This window comes from Saccopteryx leptura, chromosome 7 (assembly GCF_036850995.1).
Source record: "Saccopteryx leptura isolate mSacLep1 chromosome 7, mSacLep1_pri_phased_curated, whole genome shotgun sequence".
NCBI classification, from domain to species: Eukaryota; Metazoa; Chordata; class Mammalia; order Chiroptera; family Emballonuridae; genus Saccopteryx; species Saccopteryx leptura.
The window spans coordinates 94,179,630-94,200,919 of record NC_089509.1 but is presented as its reverse complement, the minus strand read 5'-3'; the positions used below and the strand labels follow the sequence as shown (position 1 = coordinate 94,200,919).

General features: G+C 42.0%; 3 protein-coding genes and 1 pseudogene across 4 annotated transcripts; all 4 read left to right on the top strand.

Annotated features, from left to right (window-relative positions):
* The first annotated feature begins 320 nt into the window (after positions 1 to 320).
* LOC136378766 (gamma-crystallin B) lies at positions 321 to 2,317 on the top strand. The gene is made up of 3 exons (XM_066345952.1): positions 321 to 402; positions 496 to 738; positions 1,978 to 2,317. Exons 1-3 carry the CDS (start codon positions 394 to 396, stop codon positions 2,251 to 2,253), a joined length of 528 nt encoding a protein of 175 aa, XP_066202049.1. The 5' UTR covers positions 321 to 393; the 3' UTR covers positions 2,254 to 2,317.
* Positions 2,318 to 5,533: 3,216 nt separating this feature from the next.
* On the top strand, positions 5,534 to 8,837 carry LOC136379032 (eukaryotic translation initiation factor 2 subunit 2 pseudogene; annotated as a pseudogene).
* Positions 8,838 to 9,684: 847 nt separating this feature from the next.
* Positions 9,685 to 11,329, top strand: LOC136378767 (gamma-crystallin C). Of its 2 annotated transcripts, none has more exons than XM_066345954.1 (3): positions 9,685 to 9,761; positions 9,861 to 10,103; positions 10,990 to 11,329. In XM_066345954.1, exons 1-3 carry the CDS (start codon positions 9,753 to 9,755, stop codon positions 11,260 to 11,262), a joined length of 525 nt encoding a protein of 174 aa, XP_066202051.1. In that variant the 5' UTR covers positions 9,685 to 9,752; the 3' UTR covers positions 11,263 to 11,329. The 2 variants fall into 2 exon arrangements, with proteins under 2 accessions (XP_066202051.1, XP_066202050.1); XM_066345953.1 differs by having other exon boundaries at positions 10,987 to 11,329.
* A 7,295-nt stretch (positions 11,330 to 18,624) lies between these two features.
* LOC136378373 (gamma-crystallin D) lies at positions 18,625 to 20,949 on the top strand. Its single transcript, XM_066345216.1, has 3 exons — positions 18,625 to 18,710; positions 18,796 to 19,038; positions 20,611 to 20,949. The coding sequence occupies exons 1-3, from the start codon at positions 18,702 to 18,704 to the stop codon at positions 20,881 to 20,883; spliced, it is 525 nt and encodes a 174-aa protein (XP_066201313.1). The 5' UTR covers positions 18,625 to 18,701; the 3' UTR covers positions 20,884 to 20,949.
* Positions 20,950 to 21,290: the final 341 nt, after the last annotated feature.

Here is a 21,290-nt window from a genome sequence, read left to right as displayed (position 1 = left end):
TCCCTGAGCAGAATGCATTGCTTAGTTTAGTTACTTTTGAGGGGTCAATTAAGCAGAGAAGGCTCTAAAATAAAAGCACAAGGATAGAATTTCGCTCATCCTTTTTGCTCATTTCATCCTTTTTGCTCTTTTCATTTTGGTGGCAACAACAGTTTTAGTGAATTAGAGCAACGCGAACCTACCAGAAAGAATGAGAGTAAACCATTCAGCGCCCCAACGGCCAGGGGGGAGGAGGGGGGAGCGGGGAGCTTGCAAATCCCCTACTCACCGAAATGGGCCCCTTTTGTGTGATTTCCTGCGGACGCAGCAGTCAGGGCTGCTATATAGAGAGAGCGGAGGTCCCCCTGGTCCCACACGACTCTGAGCGAACACCGCCTGCTCACTCTCCCCAAAATGGGAAAGGTAAGTGCTGGCTACCTGAGCTTCACCTTGGCTCTAGCTCAGCATCCTCAGCGGGGCAAACAGCTTCATGTTCCCACGTCTTCCATTTTCCAGATCACCTTCTACGAGGACCGGGGCTTCCAGGGACACTGCTACGAGTGCAGCAGCGACTGCCCCAATCTGCAGCCTTACTTCAGCCGCTGCAACTCCATCCGCGTGGACAGCGGCTGCTGGATGCTGTATGAGCGGCCCAACTACCAGGGCCACCAGTACTTCCTGCGGCGCGGGGACTACCCCGACTACCAGCAGTGGATGGGCCTCAGCGACTCGGTCCGCTCCTGCCGCCTCATCCCCCAAGTGCGTATGGCTCTGTCTTTGTCTTCCGTTTCTTTGGAAATAAAAAAACACTGAAAAAGAACCCTCTTCAATCGAATTGTTCCAATTTAGGAGCAGAAAGCAAGAAGGGAGCCTAGAGCCTGCAGTTCATTCTGGAAGGGGATCTCAGATGAGAAGTCATTCTTCAGGAAATCTGTTTCTCTTTTTAAACCACATGCTCTCAGATTTTAACTTTTAAATGCAATCTAAAATTAAAAGACTGAAGACTAAGAAAAAGCAGAACGTAGAGGAGACTGAAGTTACCATATCTGTTCAAGATACAATTTCTTAAAGTGGTGATTCCAAGCATTATCAAGGCAGAAATTCAATATAGCAAAATTTAGAAGTACACTCTGGCTCTTTATAATTGATAAAAATGTCTTTTGCTTGCTTTGGCTGGCTTTTCTATTTGATTATTTTTTCTGGAGAAAAGAGGCCCCTGTCTTGTAGTTTCTGTACTAATTTCATGGTCAGAATCTTACACTTCACTTACGGGTTATAAATTAATGGAAAAGCCAAATCCAAAACTTTAGTTTGAGATTCAGAATTTCCTAAAGAGTGACTGCAGAGTTCTTCGAAGAATGGAGTGCGGAAGGCAGGGAATAGAGTGTCCTCCAAACAGAGTTGAATGAAAATGATTCTTGGAGCCAAGGGAAATGGCTAAATTGAGGGTAGGAGGCCAAAAAGGAAGCCAAAGAGTCAAATAGGTGAAAATCTGAACTGAAACTGAAATTATGAAAATGTGTCTTCCTAATTCTTTACAAGAGCTTCATAATCCTATGTTTCACTGTGTACATGATCACTAAAACATCAGTTTTACAGAAAATAGCTAAATGTTGACTCTTTTTTTAACAAGAGTAATTTATCAAATGAGACTGTGCTTTTTAGCGACTGTCATTTTTTACCGTTGAGAAGAAATTTCTCTAATAGCAAGAACTAAATCCATTTTATTGTAACCAAATCTTAATTCCCAAGACCAGAGGCTGGTGGGAAGCATTTGAAGGGTTGCTGAGTTCTGTTTCTTGCTTTACTCATAAATTATTAGACTCCCTTCCAGTGGGTGATGGGAGGTAGGGTGCCAGGAAGACTCTCGAACTCTGCAGTGTGGCTGTTGTGAAAGCAAACTTGAACTCAGGACTTCTGGGAGGGTGTGGCCAGGGAAAACTTTCATTTCCCTTTCTTTGTGTTCATTTCCTTTTCCTCTTCTGTCTGCCGCCCCAGCACTCTGGCACTTATAGAATGAGGATCTACGAGAGAGATGACTTCAGAGGACAAATGTCAGAGATCACAGACGACTGCCTCTCCCTTCAGGACCGCTTCCACCTCAATGAAATCCACTCCCTCAATGTGCTGGAGGGCTGCTGGGTTCTTTATGAGATGCCCAGCTACCGGGGACGGCAGTACCTGCTGAGGCCGGGGGAGTACAGGCGATATCTTGACTGGGGTGCTATGAACGCCAAAGTTGGCTCTTTTAGACGTGTCATGGATTTTTACTGAAGAATTCACTTTCTCTACTTTTCTTCTTTAGAATCTAATAAAGTATTTTAGCTTGTTTCTGGCACTAATCGAGTCCTGCCTTTCTTTCAATGTCTCTTGTAATGCTAGAGAGAGAATGAATGGTCTGTGCTTTTCCCAGGCACCATCCCTTCTGAACTCCTACCTTGTCATTGGGCGGATCATCTTGCCTTCCCTCATGTGTCTCCCTCATGTGTCTCCCTCACGCCTTCCACATGTCACACTGACCCAGATGGAAAACATAGTTCCTTTAAGTCATGAACCATCTCTCGCATAAAGCATGAATGTGTGCAGCTTTATTATAGAGGTCCTAGGGGAGAGATGCAAGTTTAGGTCATTACAGTACAGACTGGCTCTAGCCAGTCTGCAAGCTTCAAACTGCTATTGGGTGATCTGATCTTCTTTCTCTTCCTTGCTCTTCTTTTCTCTGTTCTTAGCTCTATCTGCATGGCTGTTATAGAGTTTTTATCCATTCTATGCCCTCAAAGTGTACTATTAAGGATCATATTGGGACAAGAGGCATGAATCAAGACTGTTCCAGAGACACTGGAACACACAGTTTGGCTACTTATAAAGTTTTCTTCCTTGGAAAATAGTCAGATTCTTGAATTATTTGGCATTCATTGTTCCTAAATCTCAGTTCTTCAAATGTTAAACTCTCAACCCTAAAACAAACAAACAAACAAACAAACAGAAACTTCCAACACTAATGCCTGCTTCCTGGGCAGTCTTCTGTTTGCCAATAATAATATATCAAACATGGATTAGAAACCCAAAGTTTCTTGGAGTGCTGAATTTTACATTATTTATCAAATAGTTATAGCATAGGTTTCAGATATGGAAATTATCCTGAAACACCTGTATTGGAATCTCATAATATTAGAGTCCTTGGATCTTATTGATCAAGTTTTTTTTTCTTGAAAATCAGTTGTTTCCATCACCAGGGCACCAGCAGAGAAAGGTATAGTCCTTCTAATCCAACATAAAGAAAATTTAACTGTAGGGAGTGACCAGGGGAAGACATTATGCCCAAACTAACTCCTAATTCTACCCTTTCTCCTTCTCTCCCTGTTCTCTCTTTAGAAAACTTTAGTAAACATTGGGATCTCAAAGAAGTGAAAGGGTCTGAGGAGAAGGCAGTCAAAAAGAGTGGAATGGAAGAAAGGACAGCCCACAGGATCCCACTAACCTTTTCCCCACTAAGATGAACCAACAATTTGAGATAACTCTACTGTCAAACTACATACCCAACTCACAGCCGTGTTTCCTGCACATCCTAATTTGTAGCACAAAGTTCAGATTTAAATATTTTTTCCCCTTTCTTTCCTCTTTCCCCCCCTTGAATCTACAATGGTTTTGGACTATCTTTATAAAAGGCCCGCCAAGCAAAGAAACCAAAGAAGTGGCTATTCCATAAACAAGTGCCAAGAACTGTTGAGTTGAGTTTCACCCTCAAATGGTCCTCCTCCTTATGGGTTCCTCTCCATCGGCTGCCATGGGGTTAGGTCCTGACGTCGGTTCGTGTCTGATTGTTCTCCTCAACACTTCAGGAGTTCCAGTTTTCTTCTTTGTGGGTTTGTCAAAGCAAAAGTGACGATCATAATCACCTGTTGCTTAAACAAAAAGAAATGTAATGTTTTTAACACAAAATTCACTTTGAACTAAGACAAACAGAGAAAAGGAACCCAAGGCTACTTCTATGATGGTGGCCTTCAGTCCTTTACTCAGGCTCTTTGGCATAGTTTGGTCTACATGGCTGTCACTCAAATATCTGTTCTCGTTTAACCAAGTACATATATGATGTAAATGTTCTATGAGTTACTAGGAAGCGGGAATATGGGTGGTCAGGTCAACTGCTGGCTGAACTTCCAACATGGGCAAAACTCTGGAATTGACTGCTGCTGTTGCAACATTCATTTGATGTCTCAGAAAACATAACAGTTAGAACTAATGAGGAACAAAGGGTCTGGGGGACAACACATCATTCCTGTTTTTGCTCTTTTGTTTAGTTATCTCCCCAGTTATAAAGGTCCATTAATAGTCAAATACAGGCCCTGGCTGGTTGGCTCAGTGGTAGAGTGTTGGCCTGGCGTGCAGGAGTCCCGGGTTCAATTCCCGGCCAGGGCACACAGGAGAAGTGCCCATCTGCTTCTCCACCCCTCCCCCTCTCCTTCCTCTCTGCCCTCTCTTCCCCTCCCGCAGCCAAGGCTCCATTGGAGCAAAGTTGGCCCAGGCGCTGGGGATGGCTCCATGGCCTCTGCCTCAGGCGCTAGACTGGCTCTGGTCACAACAGAGTGATGCCCCAAACCGGCAGAGCATCGCCCCCTGGTGGGCGTGCCCGGTGGATCCCGGTTGGGCGCATGCGGGAGTCTGTCTGACTGCCTCCCCGTTTCCAGCTTCAGAAAAATACAAACAAAAAAAAAAATCAAATACAATGTACTTCTGTCATCCTACACATTGAAAGTTGCCAAAGCTGAACTTTGATATGAGAGTATACGCCAGTGTGGGCTGAGTATCTGAAATAGGTCCCGTGGATTATTACAACAAACTTCAGACAAGGGAGTAACATTTATATCCCCCAAACACATATTGAATAACTTGAATATACCAGTCCATTTTGCTACCTAGTGAGAACATAAAACTAAAGATAGAGTAGTTGCTGCCCTTATGGGGCTCTCCTCATTCATTTCAAGGCACTGATATAAAAAAAAAATTAGATAAATAATAATTATCATGAAAGTGGTATGGAACAAGGTACTTGAGAACCAAATAGGCATATTAAATTCAGCCTGCAAGAGAAAGAAAGGTTCAAGAAAATCTGTACAGAAGAATTGGCACTTGAGCTGAGCTTTGAGAAAAGGGTTAAATTTCTCTGGGTAAAAATATGAAACTGGTGTCTCAAGGCAAAGGATTAATACATTCAAAAACAAGAGAAGTGGAAAATAACTTTGTGCATTTGGGAACTACAAGTGGTTCAGTGTGATCAGACAGAAAGTCAGGGACAGACAGAGAATGTCAGGGCTGGTGTGCCATGCTAAGGCGCTAGTAGTTGGTTCTGGAGGCAAGGGAATCAGTGAAGTATTTCAAGCAGATGAGAAGCTGGCTTATTTCTGTCTGCTATCACAAAAATACCATAGACTGGATGGCTTAAATAGCAAGCGTTTATTTCTCACAGTTCTGAAGGTTGGGAAGCCCAAGGTCAGGGCATCAGCAGACCCAGTGCCCAGTGAGAGCCCATGTATGGCCAGTACTTGCCGCCTTCATGGTCATGCACATGCAGGTTCCCATTGGATTCAGGCATATGGTAAAGAAACAGTGGAGCCAAAAAATGGTGGGCCATTCCTTTATTCAAGACTCACACCGGCCAATGAGCAAACACACAGGGCTCCCAAAACTACTGACACATTCTCTGGTTCTACAACCAGGAGAATCTTCTCCAGTTTTCCTAGAATCAAAGGCCTCACCAGTCTCAGTGGAACTCACAAAAACCCCTCTCCTCTGTTCCCCATCTGCATATTTTCCCCCTTCTCTCTGCACAAACTTTGCAAAAACATGGCTTTTTCCCTTCTCTTTTCAATACTTTCTGGCACAAAAACTTCTCCTCCAGCAAACATTAGCGAGACAATGGCCCTTCCCAAGCAGGAAGGTAATTTGCAATTTCACAGATCATATACCTGGAGCTTCCCAGTGCCATTTTTAACACTAAAAGTGAGCAAACTTAAAAAATACAAATTTTACAAATTCATTTGCCCAACAGCCCACTTCCTGGTTTGCTGATGTCTCCTTTTTTGTATCCTCATCTGGCAAACAGAGAGAGAGGAAGGAAGCTCTCTCATGTCACTTTTTATAAGGACACTGATCCCTCTTGAGAACTCCACCCTAGTGACCTAGTTACCTCACAAAGGCCTTATCTCTTTTGAGGGCTAGAGATTCAACATTACATTGAGAATTAGGGTTTCAAGATTACATTGAGGATTAAGGTTTCAACATATGAATCGGGGGGGGGGTACAAATATTCAGTACGTAGCTGCAGTATGACTTGATGCATTTTGATTCTGGTCACCCTGGTACCTTAGCGGAGTTCAGTCTGCAGAAAGGCAAGACTGGACAGAGTCAAGAGGCTACTGAACGTCCAACTGAGATATGATTAAACTGGAATAAAGGCAGCTGCAGTTGAAGGAAGCCTGGGAGAGTGTGGAAGAGAGGGAGGTAGGGGCTGGGGAAGAGAAGGACAAAGATTTGAAAAGAGATGAGAGAAATGTCAAGACTATGCCATTCTGAGACAAGACTAAAGTTTAGCAATATGCATTTTCTCCATTATCTCTTTTCCTGTCTATTAGCTCTGTTATTTAAAATGCTTTGGTTCTTCTTCTATGTGCATATGAAACTACAGAACAAACAGACAGTGTTTCTGCCTATATGATTAAGAGGGATTTTTGTATAATTGCTAATAATATCTTACATGGGGATGTGTTTTAGCCATCTAAAACATATGTTTTCCTCATTTAAGAAAAATGAACTTAAAACCAAAGTAATGTTTTTTAACATTTGGTCCAAGAACAATCTGGTGCTGGTTAAAAAAAATACAGATTTTGGAGTCTTTTTGTAGATCTAGTAGTGCAGAAACCTCCAGAAGCATAGGGCCTGGTAATTTGTACTTTAATGAACACAGGTGATTCTTATGAACATTAGAAAACCAATAGGTGATTTCTAAAGTCCTTTCCAAATCTACTGTTTTTTAACCACAAAATGGCTTCATAACAGAGAGATTTTTTCAACCATCTTTGAGAGGATTGAACATCTCTGAGAGATATAAATAGGTTGAAGTCATTCTTAACAATGCCACATATATAAAATATTTATTCAGTGCTCATTTGGGCCAAGTAGGTGCCAAACATATGATACACACACATAATCTCATTTATTCATGTCAATATCCTTTCACCAAAGACCACCAGGAACCCTTGTCAGGAAATAAGCGGGTTTATTGCCTTTTAGTTCGAGGGCAAACACACACTGTGGGGAAACATGAACTGTCTCCATAAGAGGGTGTTGGAAGGAGCATATTATAGGATTTCTATTTTGGTTGGGTAATTTGGGGAAGGGTCTAGAAAATCAGGGGTTCATTCTAGATTGGCTGTTGTCAAAAAGCAGGGCTAATTTTATGATATCTCAATCAATTTACTCATGGCATAGAACAAGAATAAAGCTGCAATTGATAGAGTAGTAGCAGTTAGTTAGGTTCGCTGACAGATAGTGTGTTTGGTATTTTGTAGGGGGCATACTGACTTTGTTTTTGACTGTGCTTAGACAAAATTGTGACGTGGTCTTATTTTGCCTCATTTCATCATGATCTCGGAGCAATCTTGCCTGCAGTTGATATTCTGTGAGATTGTTTACGTCTAATAGAGGAATAACATAGCCTAGCAGTGAGTGCCAGACTGGCTTCTGAATGTCAGAGGTCTTTCTTTCTTTCTTTCTTTCTCTTTTTTTCCCTTTATTTCTTTCTCATCCAATGTACCATATACCATGAGATAAGTACTATGAAATAACTCATGCTTTGAGAGGTTACAAGGTTACTAAATAGACAGCCTCAGTCCATAAAGCTTTGCTGTCTCTCCTACCCTGGAAAGGAGAAGCAATCCATAAAGCAATAAACTTCTCAGTCTTGCACCCAATGGCTATAAAAGCCTTTCCCTTGGTTCCTATCTCAAGTTGATTACAAGGCATAGCCTCTTCGTATCTAGTAGGGAGATAGATAAGCAAGCCAATGCTTCTGACGATGTAGATGACTTGAATTTCTCTAATCAAAAGAAAAAGAAGAAAAATACCAAAAATGATATTTGATAATGATGAGGCTGAGGAAGATATAAAGGATCATAAGAATGAAAGTGATGGTCAAGAACCATTTGAACTAGAAGATGACCTAGACATTATGCTTGACAATAAAAAAGAAGACTGTCAAGTTCTCAGATGAAGATGAAATTCTAGAAAATGACAAAGCTTTAGAAGATGAAGAGAGCATAAAAAATGATGGTAGCTCATTCAATAACCAGACAGGCCCCGCTGGGGCAGCCTCAGAAGGAGAACACACGTATGAGGAGCTATTGAATCAAGTGTTCAGCATCGTGAAGGAAAAGAATCCAGGCATGGTTGCTGGAGAGAAGAGGAAATTTGCCAAGAAACCTCTACTGGTCATCCAAGTAAGAACCAAGAAAACTTCTTTTGTCAACTTCACAAGATATTTGTCAACTATTACATCATCAGCCCAAACATCTGGCATTCTTGTTAGCTGAATCGAGTACAACTGGTTCCACAGATGGTAATAACTAACTTATAAACAAAGGAAGGTTCCAATAGAAATAGAAAATGTTTTGAGAAGACATATCAAGGAATATGTCACCTGTCACATGTGCTGATCGGCTGACACAATTCTGCAAAAGGACACCTGACTCTATTTCTCAGAGTGTGAGACCTCTCCTTCCCAATGCTCTGTGGCCAGCATCAGAACTTGCTTCCAGGTCGCCATGGACAAGCAAGCACAGAGCCGTGCCAAAGCTAACTAATTTGCTAATCACCACTGATTTTGCAAAGTGCATTGTGGTAATTTGGCTGTACAGGTCCACCATCAGAGTAGATACACCATTGTATTAAAAGCAAGACAGAAAAGTTGCCAAGCTCTTTGGCATCTGGCTGTTTGGTCTGAAATCTTTGCAAGATGCCAGTGCTCAAGGTGTTGACATACATATCCATCATCTACTTTAACAATTGTCAGGGAAACATGTTGGGGTAAGGTGGTGCTTTTTTTGAAATCGTTCATAGACTTCAGTAAAATGCAAGATAAATTAAAGTTATTATAACAGTGATTCTTAAAAAAAAAATGACTGAAAGTCGCTGATTTCTAGTTACATAAAGTACATCAAAGGGGAACATAGTAGCTCCGCTTTAGCGTCGGGTCTGTCAAAACTAGCAAAGATCAGAACCCAGATTTGTATCCTATACCAGACGGGCAAAGTGCGGAGGTAAAGGAATTTTAAGTGGGAGCAGTCTGTCATCAAGGAAAATCAGCATCGGGACGAGTCCGCTTCAGGACAGGGCCTCTCGGATTGTGAGGCACTTCGTTCTCTAAAGGCATAGATTTCCCCCAGAAAATACATGCGGCCTAACTGAATCATATGTGCAGACACATGAATTTCAGGTCAAAAGTTCAGGCTGATGTAGAAAACGATAAGAATCCAAAGACAGGCAACTGTGGGGACTCATTCAGGCTGCGCACAGGACAGCGTTAGAATGTACCAGAGAATGAGGGCAGACTCCACAGGCATTTCCACTGGATGCAGCGTAAAAGGGATCCATGAAATCCACCCCCTCACCCCGGGCCTCTTTTGTGTGGTTCCTGCCAACGCAGCAGCCGGGCTGCTATATAGACCCACGCGCAAGCGGCCGGCCCACTGATCTGGCTTCATCCGAGTCAACCAGCCATGGGGAAGGTGAGCCGAACACCAGATAGATAAACATTTTTTTAAAAGCTTCTATACAAGATCTACTGGGAGCAAATGATTTAATTTAGAATTATTCTTTCTTTGCAGATCACCTTCTACGAGGACCGCGGCTTCCAGGGCCGCTGCTACGAGTGCAGCAGCGACTGCCCCAACCTGCAGCCCTACTTCAGCCGCTGCAACTCCATCCGCGTGGACAGCGGCTGCTGGATGCTGTATGAGCGCCCCAACTACCAGGGCCACCAGTACTTCCTGCGGCGCGGGGACTACCCCGACTACCAGCAGTGGATGGGCTTCAGCGACTCCGTCCGCTCCTGCTGTCTCATTCCCCAAGTGAGTTCGGCTTGATGGTGATCACGCTGGCTGGTCACAGTATTAGCGAGAGGGTTAGGATAAAGGAGATTGTCCTTTAAAAGCGCCCAAGGATTAAATGGGCTTTAGATACTTGCCTATGCTCAGATAAGATACCTACAGAAAAACAGCTCAGAATATAGGGAAGAATTCACTTAGGGAAAGAGGCCACTTGGTTTTTAACTTTTGCTACCAATAGGTCAATCAAAAGTTGTCTGTAAAGAATGTAATAACATAGAGTGGGATATAAAAGAAAACTTGCAGATGGGAAATTGGTTGGAGAGAAGAAGGCAAGTAGATTTAACAAACTAATTTCTACTTATAGTAAAGGTAATGAATGAAATAGATTCCACTGTAGACTAGTGAAAAGGAAAAAGTAAGCTATTCAAAGATAATGTCTAACCACAAAAAAAGTAATTGCTCTTAAATTTGGAAAATCAGTTGAATTATGATTTCAAGTGACTAAACCAATTTTCACAGAAACATGTATGTGATTTTTTAAATCCTACTTTAGTGGTAAATTTATATGTATATAAATTTGGGAAATAATACTGATATTAAAAGAATACTAGTCCAAATACTTTGTTTCCCCAAATATTGTTCTAACACCTAGGATTCAAGGATTTAGGTAATGGAGAGTTAGGAAAACAAGATATTTGAGCTCTCAATGGATTCTAACCCAGATTTTGAATCACTTAAAAATTACGTCTTCTAGATAAGAAAATAGAAAACAAACATGCAAATGTGTTAAATGTAAGTAGGACACAGTTGCATACCCAGCATTCACAGACAATGCCAGGCCCCAACCCATCCAGCTCATCTGTTGTTTGGTTGCTTCCTTTGCTCCTCCTGCCGGTGCACCGAGCAGACCGGCTCCCACAAGCTGCGGCTGTATGAGCGGGAGGACCACAAAGGCCTCATGATGGAGCTGAGTGAGGACTGCTCCTGCGTCCAGGACCGCTTCCACCTGAGTGAGGTCCGCTCCCTCCACGTGCTGGAGGGCTGCTGGGTCCTCTATGAGATGCCCAACTACCGGGGGCGGCAGTACCTGCTGAGGCCCCAAGAGTACAGGCGCTACCACGACTGGGGGGCCTTGGATGCAAAGGCCGGCTCTCTGCGAAGGGTGGTGGATTTATACTAAAATAGGTTCACACTACCATTTTCTCAGTTTGGGACCTAATAAAATATTTAGTCTGTATTGTTGGCAATTGCTGGCTTCTGTTTTTCTTTCATTGTGTGCCAATTCATTCACTGGTAGATGCTCCCTGGTGAAGGAAGAAGTCCTAGAATCCTCTGAGGAGTGAATAAGTAGGAAGAGGGCTGTCCCAGAAGGGTTTCAAGGTAGGATAAGTCTTGAACAGATGCGGCAGTGGGGTGGAGCAAGACAGTAGTAGCCTGTCTGAGAATGTAAGGAATGGAGGAGGGTGAGTAGTCAGAATGGAGGCATTCAGACTGAGCTTTGAGGAACAACACTCCTTTGGACCCAAGAGGAGGTGACTGGAGGCCATAGAACAGGGGTCTCAAACTCAACTCAGCATGTGGGCCGCAGAGCAAGATCACAGCCGTTCGGCGGGCCGCACTAGGTCTACAAAAGGCAACTGTTACGCAACACTTTTCTCACTGCAGTTGAAAACAAAAAAAAAATCAGTACAACAAGCACAATCGTACATGCAGTTTACTCAGTGTCACAAAACGACCAGAAACTGTAGTTTGCATCACAACTGCTGTTAACTAAGCTAATATCTAGCTAGGATGCTAGAGAAATGAAAAATACAAGTAGGCCCCTAGGCTTACTTAATTTTATCCAAAATATTTTGAACTTCGTGGATTAGTCTGCAGGCCGCGAGTTTGAGACCCCTGCCACAGAGGGACACAAATGAATGGTGAAGAAAAGCCCGCTTGGCAAGAAGCCCGATTATACTAGATGAGGAATTGCAGTTTTGTTCACTTGTAAGCGCAGTATTCTGTAACTAATGCCAGGGTTGTCGTTGGCCATTGTCAAACTTTTGTACCCACTTCCTATTCTAAAACAGCTGCTGAGGGGGTGCACCTCCTGGCCAGTACCACCGCTGGGCCAAGCCCTGCGCAAAAGGCAAAGACTGCCCGCTCCACATGCCAGGCAGCTGATACAAATGAATTAATGAGATACATATTAATATTTCAAATAGATTTGCATGATATAGTGTAGCCATAAACGTAAAAATTATTTTACTACAATAAAGCAGTCTCAAATTTAAAGCACATTGGAAAAGGCCATAATTTCTGGAACCTTTTGATTGAAGTAAAATCTGCTTGCCCACCAGCAAAGTCTTGCTTATTAATAAAAAATTTTAAAAATATTTTAATCCTTGGAGAATTAATTTATTTTTAATTTGACATTTTTCCTCCAAGGTAAAAACCTTTCATAATCTTAGTACTTTACAAATTCTATATGTCAAGAAGTGGAGTCCTTCCGACCTCTTCTTCATTGTTAACCTTTTTTACACTTGGACACTCTTCTCAAAGTTTTCCCTTATATTGTAGATATCTCATAAAACACATGCTTTCCCCTCCGCATACACACAAATGAAATTATGTTGTATATATTAGTCTGCAACTTGTTTTCTCTTCTTGTGTGTGTGAGAGAGAGGGACATACAGACAGGGACAGACAGACCAGAAAGGAGAGATGAGAAGCATCAACTCATAGCCATGGCCCTTTAGTTCATTGTTTTCTCATATGTGCCTTGACCAGGGGGCTCCAGCTAGACCAGTGACCCCTTGCTCAAGCCAGTAACCCTGGGCTCAAGCCAATGACCATGGGGTCATGTTTATGATCCCACATTCAAGCTGATGACCCCATGCTCAAATTGGTTAGCTCATGCTCAAGCCAGATGAGCCCACGTTCAAGCTGGCGATCTCGGGGTTTTGAACCTGGGTCCTCAGCATCCCAGGCCAATGCTCTATCCATTGTGCCACCGCTTGGTCAGGTTAACATGTGATATAATATGAATACAGATCTAGTAGTACCTTTTCCTCTTAAACAGTGACATTGTATCCCATCATTCAGAGGGCCCCTAGATTATTTCCCATTTATCTGTTGGTGATGGGGCTTTTCAAATGTTGCTTTTACAAACAAGGCTGCAAAGAATACTGTACATATAGCTTTATCTACACATGTCATAATTATTGGAGGACAGACACCTAGAAGTGAGATTGCCTGGTCATAGCACAAGATATTGTTTTATTTTTAACAGATTCTGCCCAGTTATTAGCCATTAGAGATCATAACTTCTCTGAGTTAATATGTGCACCATTTATTGAGCACCTGCCAGAGATCTGCCAAATGTAGCACCGGGGAAGAATAAACAACCAAAACAAACAAATAAAAGGCATTAAGACTACCGTCACAGAGTCCTATACAAAAATAATACTAAAATGTTAACACTAAATAATAAGTAATCACTTTTTAGAGTCAAGTACTAAATAATACATATGCAATCACTTTTGTTTATCAAGTACTTTTACTTAGTACTTTAAAGTCATCCTGTAACAAACCACTAAGGGATATAAATAGAGTAATAGTTATTTACTTCTTTCTCATGAGGTGTGTTTCTTTTTATTCCTTAACATTTGGGGAGGGACAAGTGTTTTCTTGGTAGGACATACACACTTAACATTTCCTTACACACTTGACTTTTTTGTGACAGTTTTTTTTCTTGCTTTGGGAAAATATCTCCAATGAGAATAGTTTCCTGTGAATAGAAAAAAACCTGCCCTTATCACAACAAGCAAAGGGTTGCACAGAAGCAGCCACGTCTGCCTTTGTCTCTTTGGCTGAGGAACTGGGGAACTGGAGGCCAGAAAGAAGCTGGCCACCAATTCTCTACACTTCTTCCTGTAGCTGTCTTCCTTTATTCTCATCCCTCCTTCCATCACCCCTCTCCGTCTCCTACCTTTCTGCCTCTTTACTCCTTTGTCTAGTTAGTCCCCTGGTCTGAGGGTACAAGAAAAATGAATTCTCCAATGTCCTTCTCATGCTTTGGGAGACAGTTTAACAATGACCCAGAGCTACAAAAGCTCCCTGGTTCTTGTTTGAAAAGTGCTTGGGACTCACATATAAATTTTCTAAGGAAGAGAAATTCTAATAATCTGAACATTTTGTAAATCACTTATTTTCTCTCTTTCTCTCATGCAAAATTACAATGAGCTTGCAACCCAACATGAAATGGCCTTTTTCACCTTTAGAATTCCAAAATAGAAATGTGAGAAACCAGCTTCCAGATGCCTTTTTACAGTCAGCTTGTGGCTTTAGTAAAGGATTCTGAGACTAACAAAGATGGAGGAGAGTTGATGGTAGTGGAGGTAGACAAGGATGAAGACGCTTGAGCAATACTACTTCAGTGAAAATGAAACGTCATGTGACAAAGAAGAGATGTCAGTTTTATAGTAAAAGTGTATTTAGCCCTGGCCAGTTGGCTCAGCGGTAGAGCGCCGGTTGGCTCAGCGGTAGAGCATCGGCCTAGCGTGCGGAGGACCCGGGTTCGATTCCCGCCAGGGCACACAGGAGAAGCGCCCATTTGCTTCTCCACCCCTCCGCCGCGCCTTCCTCTCTGTCTCTCTCTTCCCCTCCCACAGCCAAGGCTCCATTGGAGCAAAGATGGCCCAGGCGCTGGGGATGGCTCTTGTGGCCTCTGCCTCAGGCACTAGAGTGGCTCTGGTCACAACACGGCGGGCAGAGCGTCGCCCCATGGTGGGCGTGCCGGGTGGATCCCAGTCGGGCGCATGCGGGAGTCTGTCTGACTGTCTCTCCCTGTTTCCAGCTTCAGAAAAATGCAAAAAAAAAAAAAAAAAAATTTTAAAAAAAAGTGTATTTAATGAAGAACATTATATGTTTTACAGTTTTATCGAGATACAACTGACCTATAGCACTGTAAAAGTTTTAAATGTACAGCATAATGACTTGGCTTATATATAAGAAGAATTACCACGTAGGTGAAGAAAATTAGCTTGATCCAAGTAGCTTAATACTAGACAAATTAAGCTTATTATTTACAATACCTGTGAAGAAAAAGCTGAGATTAAGTTAAATTAAATAATATGCCCAGCCCTAGCTGGCTAGTTCAGTTGGCTAGAGCATCATTCCAGTACACCAAGGTTGTGGGTTTGATCTTCCATCAGCACACCTACTAGGATCAACCAATGAACACATAGATAAGTAGAACAACAAATTGATGTTTCTCTCTTTCCCTCTCTCTTCTTTCTCTAAAATAAATAAATAAATAAATAAATAATAACATACCCAGGGTCCCACAGAAAAGGCAAGGATGAGATTGTAGCTCAGGTTGTTTTTTTTTTTAATGTTCTTAACTGCTATGCTGGCCCTGATGTGGGGAGTTTGATGGAGGAATCATTTCTGAAATAACCCTAGGATAGGATTTTGAGGCATTATAATAAACAAATCCCCTATTAAAATAGTCACTATATTTATCCTATTTTTTTAAATCAAATGATTCCCAATATTCTAGATTTTCCAGACCAATTTTCTTTAAATAGGGACCAACAGAAGATCATCACTTTTAATTATGCCAAGAACACTTAAAATTAAAAACAAAACAACAAAAATGTAAAACTAAGCACCATTTATTTATATATCATTTTATATAAAGAAAAACATTTTAATCCCAACATACACAAGTATGGTTCAGACCAAGAAAGAATGCTTGAGAATTTTGATGTATAGTTTTTTTTTTGTTTTTTTTTTTTCGTTTGGTAAAAACTGATAGAAACTGAGTAGAGTTAGAAAATTTGTGTTTGAGGTTACCACTCAATGCCTTCAGGGTCAGGGAGATGATGTAAATAAGTGACACAACCCCCTATAAGACATGGAGCGATGGGGAGTGTGGTGAACCGTGGAGAGTTCACCACTACTCTAAAATATTATTTAAAAAAAATCTGAACACTGTGCCAACCAAATAACACAGATCCAGATCCTCAAGGTTGCCAGTTCTCACTACTATGCTAGTGTGAAAACTGGAGAGAGCCACCAACAATGAAACTCACCATAGTCCTCAACGGATCCTCTAACAGTCTAAGTCCATAAAATTCCCTGGTTTCACATTAAGCCCACAGAGCCCAACCATGAAGCCTGGGGGAGTGAGGAGAGGAAACCCAACAAGGACTAATGTTACATTTTCCCTCCATCCCAGGGGAATGAGATTCCCAGTGGAATAGTCACAGAATATTTTGAGTTACAGGAAATAAGAAAGCGTGACCAGGCGGTGGTGCAGTGGATAGAGCGTCGGACGGGGATGCATAAGAAAGCGTTATTTCTTATAGACTTCATATTACAGACGGACATTTATTCCAGCCATACAAACCACTGACTCTGCATATAGCAAAACCCTAACCTGAACTAGTCTCTTTTTCCTTCCCTTTTGTTTGAAACCATCTGGGTTATTTCCAGGACAATGCGTTCCTGTTCCTTTTTTCTTGTTTTCCCTCCAAACAGTCTCCATCTACCATTCTTGGCAACTTTTACAGAGTTCTGCTTCTGTGCTACAGGTGTAAGGATTCTCAGGTCTTAACTTATGTTCACTTAGCACCCTCAGTACAACTTGAGACTTAGGTCTAAACTCACACTGTCACTCCCAGAATTTTCTATAGAGCATTGAAATCAAGTCATATCTTGCCCAAGCCATTCATTTTTTAGTTCTAGGAGAAGTGTAAGCATTTTTCTCTGTTTCTTCCCCCAGGCTGAAATAAAGCTTTCTCTCTTCCTAGTAATGTAAAAACCAAGTCAAAGGCCCTTGTTTCAGTCCCCCAGACGTATTCTAAATCTCAGTTGTCACCACCTGTCAGTGGAGCTGGCAGTCCGCACGGACTCTCCCACCATGTTCTTCTCTCAACTCTCGGGGACTCTGCATTTGGTTCACTCTCATATTTTACTGTTTTCATTCATCAGCACTCTTCCTACAGAAACAACAGCTCTGAACAAAATAATGATTTTTTAAAATTATTCTATTAAAATTTTTTAATTAAAATGATGGTTTTTATTGTTTAGATTCTGGTTGCTTATTTTTTTTTCACTATGTAAACATAAGTAATTTTGGAAACACACGCCTTTACATAGTAAATAACAAGAACTGAACACATCATACTGCCCATGTTTAGTGTTTAATTCATGAATCTTGACTTCCAAAGATTTATGACAAAGTATTTCCAAGGTCAAGACAAAGTATTTCCAAGAGATAACATCGGATTATGAATAATTCTTTGAGCATGAAAGAGGCTAAAGGCCTAGTCCCTCCTCCACTCCAGCGCTCTTTCCAGTCCATCAGACCATTCACTTCCAGGCCAGTAAATACTCTAAGTCTTCCTGGAGCCCCAGCTTCCAGATGCTCACTCCTCCCTCTCCTGCACCCTTCCAGCCAGAGCTCCTCTTTGTCTTTACGTAGTTAATTGCCTGAGTCAAAAGCTTTGTGTCCTCTTGTTCTCCAAAGAACAAAGGTGTATCTACATCCTCCCAAAAAGCATTTCTTAATAATTTGGTTTTGTTTTATGATAACCTAAGAAGTTATGTTTTTGTTTGTTTTAAATATATTATTTTTTCTTATTTCTAAAACTTAAAATTTCTCTTTCAGTTTTTCTGAGATTAAGCTTTTTTTTTTTTAAATAAAAGTCTTCCATTGATGAAAGAGAGAGGGAGGGAAAGAGAGAGAAAAAGAATCATCAACTCATAGTTTCATTTAGTTGTTCCATTTAGTTGTGCGCTCATTGATTGCTTCTCATATGTGCCCTGATGAGGGGTAGAAAGTTGATGCTCTATCCACTGAACAACCCAGCCAGGGCTGAGATTAAGCATTTTAGAGCCATTTAGTCTCCACTTTGAATCATAGCTAGCCAAAATCAAACGTGTAAGCCTCAATCTACTTCTAAGCAACAAAATCAGAACCAGACTAAATACTGAAGATTGGTGCTTGCTGTGTTCTTGTGGCTTTGTGTTTGCTTGTTTGATTTACCATACTGAACGTTTGAAATTCTGTGAACTTCCCTGGTAAACATTCCATTTTCTTACACCCTTTTAATGGGGAAGTTCTCTTAAAGAGCTAATTTGAACATTTCAACATTCAAGTAAGGTCATTTTCTTCCTTGTAACAGTGAGTATTCAATGTTATGGCACATAAGCAATACGATCACTCTCACAGATTTTTTTATGTTTACCATATTGAGATCCTGCCTATTTTGCTCCCCCATTTATACTTTTTTGTTTTCCCCTCAACCTATACAAATAACAGTGTACACTATGTATGAAATGGCTGAAGCTCTGCTTCTATTATTAAACACACAATGTCCCAAACGACTTTTTTTTAAAACAGTCTCAATAGCATCAACCAGAGATAGCAACCCGAATACTCCAGAGAGAATGGGACCAAAGCCTCGTGTTCTATGACAGCAAAGAGAAAAAAGAGAACACGAAAATCCCCTCCTCATCCCAGGGCCCCTTTTGTGTGGTTCCTGCCAACGCAGCAGCCGGCCTGCTATATAGACCCGCGCGCGGCCCGCCCGCCACTGAACTCGCCCGCCCGTCCTGTCACCGGCCATGGGGAAGGTGAGCCCAGCGCCCCGGCCCGCGGGGGCCCCGGCAGACGCGGGCGGGGCCCAGGCCTCTGAGCCTCTCGTTGTCTCCCTTGCAGATCACCTTCTACGAGGACCGCGGCTTCCAGGGCCGCCACTACGAGTGCAGCAGCGACCACTCCAACCTGCAGCCCTACTTCAGCCGCTGCAACTCGGTGCGCGTGGACAGCGGCTGCTGGATGCTGTACGAGCAGCCCAACTACTCGGGCTGCCAGTACTTCCTGCGGCGCGGGGACTACCCCGACTACCAGCAGTGGATGGGCCTCAGCGACTCGGTCCGCTCCTGCCGCCTCATCCCCCACGTGAGTCCCGCACCGTATCTGGAATGGGCCGTATGCGCACAGGGATAGTTTCAAGGCAAAGGTTAAACGTTTGGAGTAGTGATCATTCAGAATAACTGAGAGTTTGGACAAAAAATAATCTATGATAGATTCGTGCAATATCGATTTGCCTGTTACCCAGGTACCAATTAATCAGCAAATATTTATTGAGCAAGAATGTGTTGGCTGCCCGACCAGGCGGTGGCGCAGTGGATAGAGCGTTGGACTGGGATGCGGAAGACCCAGGTTCGAGACCCTGGGGTTGCCAGCTTGAGCGCAGGCTCATCTGGTTTGAGCAAAAGCTCACCAGCTTGGGCCCAAGGTCGCTGGCTCGAGCAAGGGGTTACTCGGTCTGCTGAAGGCCCGCGGTCAAGGCACATATGAGAAAGCAATCAATGAACAATTAAGGTGTCGCAAGGAAAAACTAATGATTGATGCTTCTCATCTCTCCGTCCCTGTCTATCCCTCTCTCTGACTCTCTCTCTGTCTCTGAAAAAAAAGAAAAAGAAAAAAAGAGAATGTGTTGGTTGCCCTGGGCATGTATAAGATAAAGGTCCTGTCCTGGCACCATTAATATGGAGTTGTAGAAAAACCACTTATATCTAATAGAAGAGTAAGTGCTAGAATATATAGGAATTACTGAGCATACAGGAGTGGAAAATGAAACTTCTACAAGGGTCATTTTCAAAAGACTTTCCGTTTTTTGCTCCCACTTGCATTTTTGTTTTCCCCACCCAAAAGAAATGCAAGGAGTTTCTCACAATGGTAAGCAACACAGAGATTTTATACATGTGCTCCATGTGTTTTATTACTTTTTAAAAATAGTAAACTGTTTGAAAATTAGTCTTTGGGAAAACTGATTTTTCTTTCCCATTTTTCTTCATTCTATTCATAAATTCTTAAATGAGGATCAATTACTGTCTAAGGGAGCTAAGGTATTTAATGCTGCTTTCAGACGAGATCGGGCATGTTCAGGGTGGTATGGCCGTAGACAATTTAATGCTGCTTTCAACATTATCTAAGCCCTTGGTGACCTTTCCAAGATTTTTGTATTTTAAACTAAATGTGAGGTCATTCATTTCATAAACTGACTTTACTGTTCAAACACTTGTGCTTGAAAGCAGTAAAAATAGCCATAAGCTCTTAAAAGATTTGGGTTTCTCTGATGTGGTGACCTGGGAAATATTTGAATATGTTACAGGGTGAGATTTCTTTCAATTCCTTAAGTCACATTTTATGATATTGAAACAGTGCTGACTCTCCACCTTTGAAAATGGGGAGTTGACTTGAGGTGGTGAATGCACGGTGTCGTGTACAGATGACGTATTATAAAATGATGCATCTGAAACCTATGTAATTTTATTAACCAATGTAACCCCAATTAAAAATTTTTCAAGTAGAGAATAAACAAATGAACAACCCCCAAAATGGGAAGTATACAAAATTTGAAAATTTGAATTAACTTTCACCATATAGTTCAAATTGGACTGCACAAATGTGTTGGAATCATTTCATGGTTTGCTTTTCTTCTCTTTCCATTTCCGGATGAGCCAGGCTGGCTCCCACAGGATCAGACTCTACGAGAGGGAAGATTACAGAGGCCAGATGATGGAGTTCACTGAGGACTGCCCCTCTCTCCAGGACCGCTTCCACTCCAATGAAATTTACTCCCTCAACGTGCTGGAGGGCTCCTGGGTCCTCTATGAGATGCCCAACTACCGGGGGCGGCAGTACCTGCTGAGGCCGGGGGACTACAGGCGCTACCACGACTGGGGGGCCATGAATGCCAGGGTGGGCTCTTTGAGGAGAGTCATGGATTTCTACTGAAATAAGTTCATCATTATTTCTCAATATGGAAACTAATAAAATATTTTCTGTGTGTTTCTGGCATGAGTTTACTTGTGTTTTTCCCTTTGTGTTACTTTTATTTTATTTTTTATTTACACACACATACATACACACACACACACACACACACACAAGATGCAAGTGGAAACCAAGATTCATAATCCATGCATAGGTCACAAAGAAAATCTTCACACTAGAAATATGCCTTCCTATGAAGCAAAACTTTAGTTTGCAAAATATTTTCATAATACATTATCTCATTTGATTCTCTGGCCTTTCAACAAGTTGTGGCTTCAAACCAGATTATTAGCAGAATGTTCAGATTTCAGTTTTTCTTTGAGGAGTGAGAATCAGAAAGCTGAGGTTCAGAGATAGTGTGAACCACT

Bases quoted from the DNA above. Each gene is read 5' to 3' on its own strand.
- LOC136378767 (XM_066345953.1), top strand. The intron at 10,104-10,986 runs GTGAGTTCGGCT...CGGTGCACCGAG, and splicing joins CCTGCTGTCTCATTCCCCAA to CAGACCGGCTCCCACAAGCT.
- LOC136378766 (XM_066345952.1), top strand. The intron at 739-1,977 runs GTGCGTATGGCT...CTGCCGCCCCAG, and splicing joins CCTGCCGCCTCATCCCCCAA to CACTCTGGCACTTATAGAAT.
- LOC136378373 (XM_066345216.1), top strand. The intron at 19,039-20,610 runs GTGAGTCCCGCA...CGGATGAGCCAG, and splicing joins CCTGCCGCCTCATCCCCCAC to GCTGGCTCCCACAGGATCAG.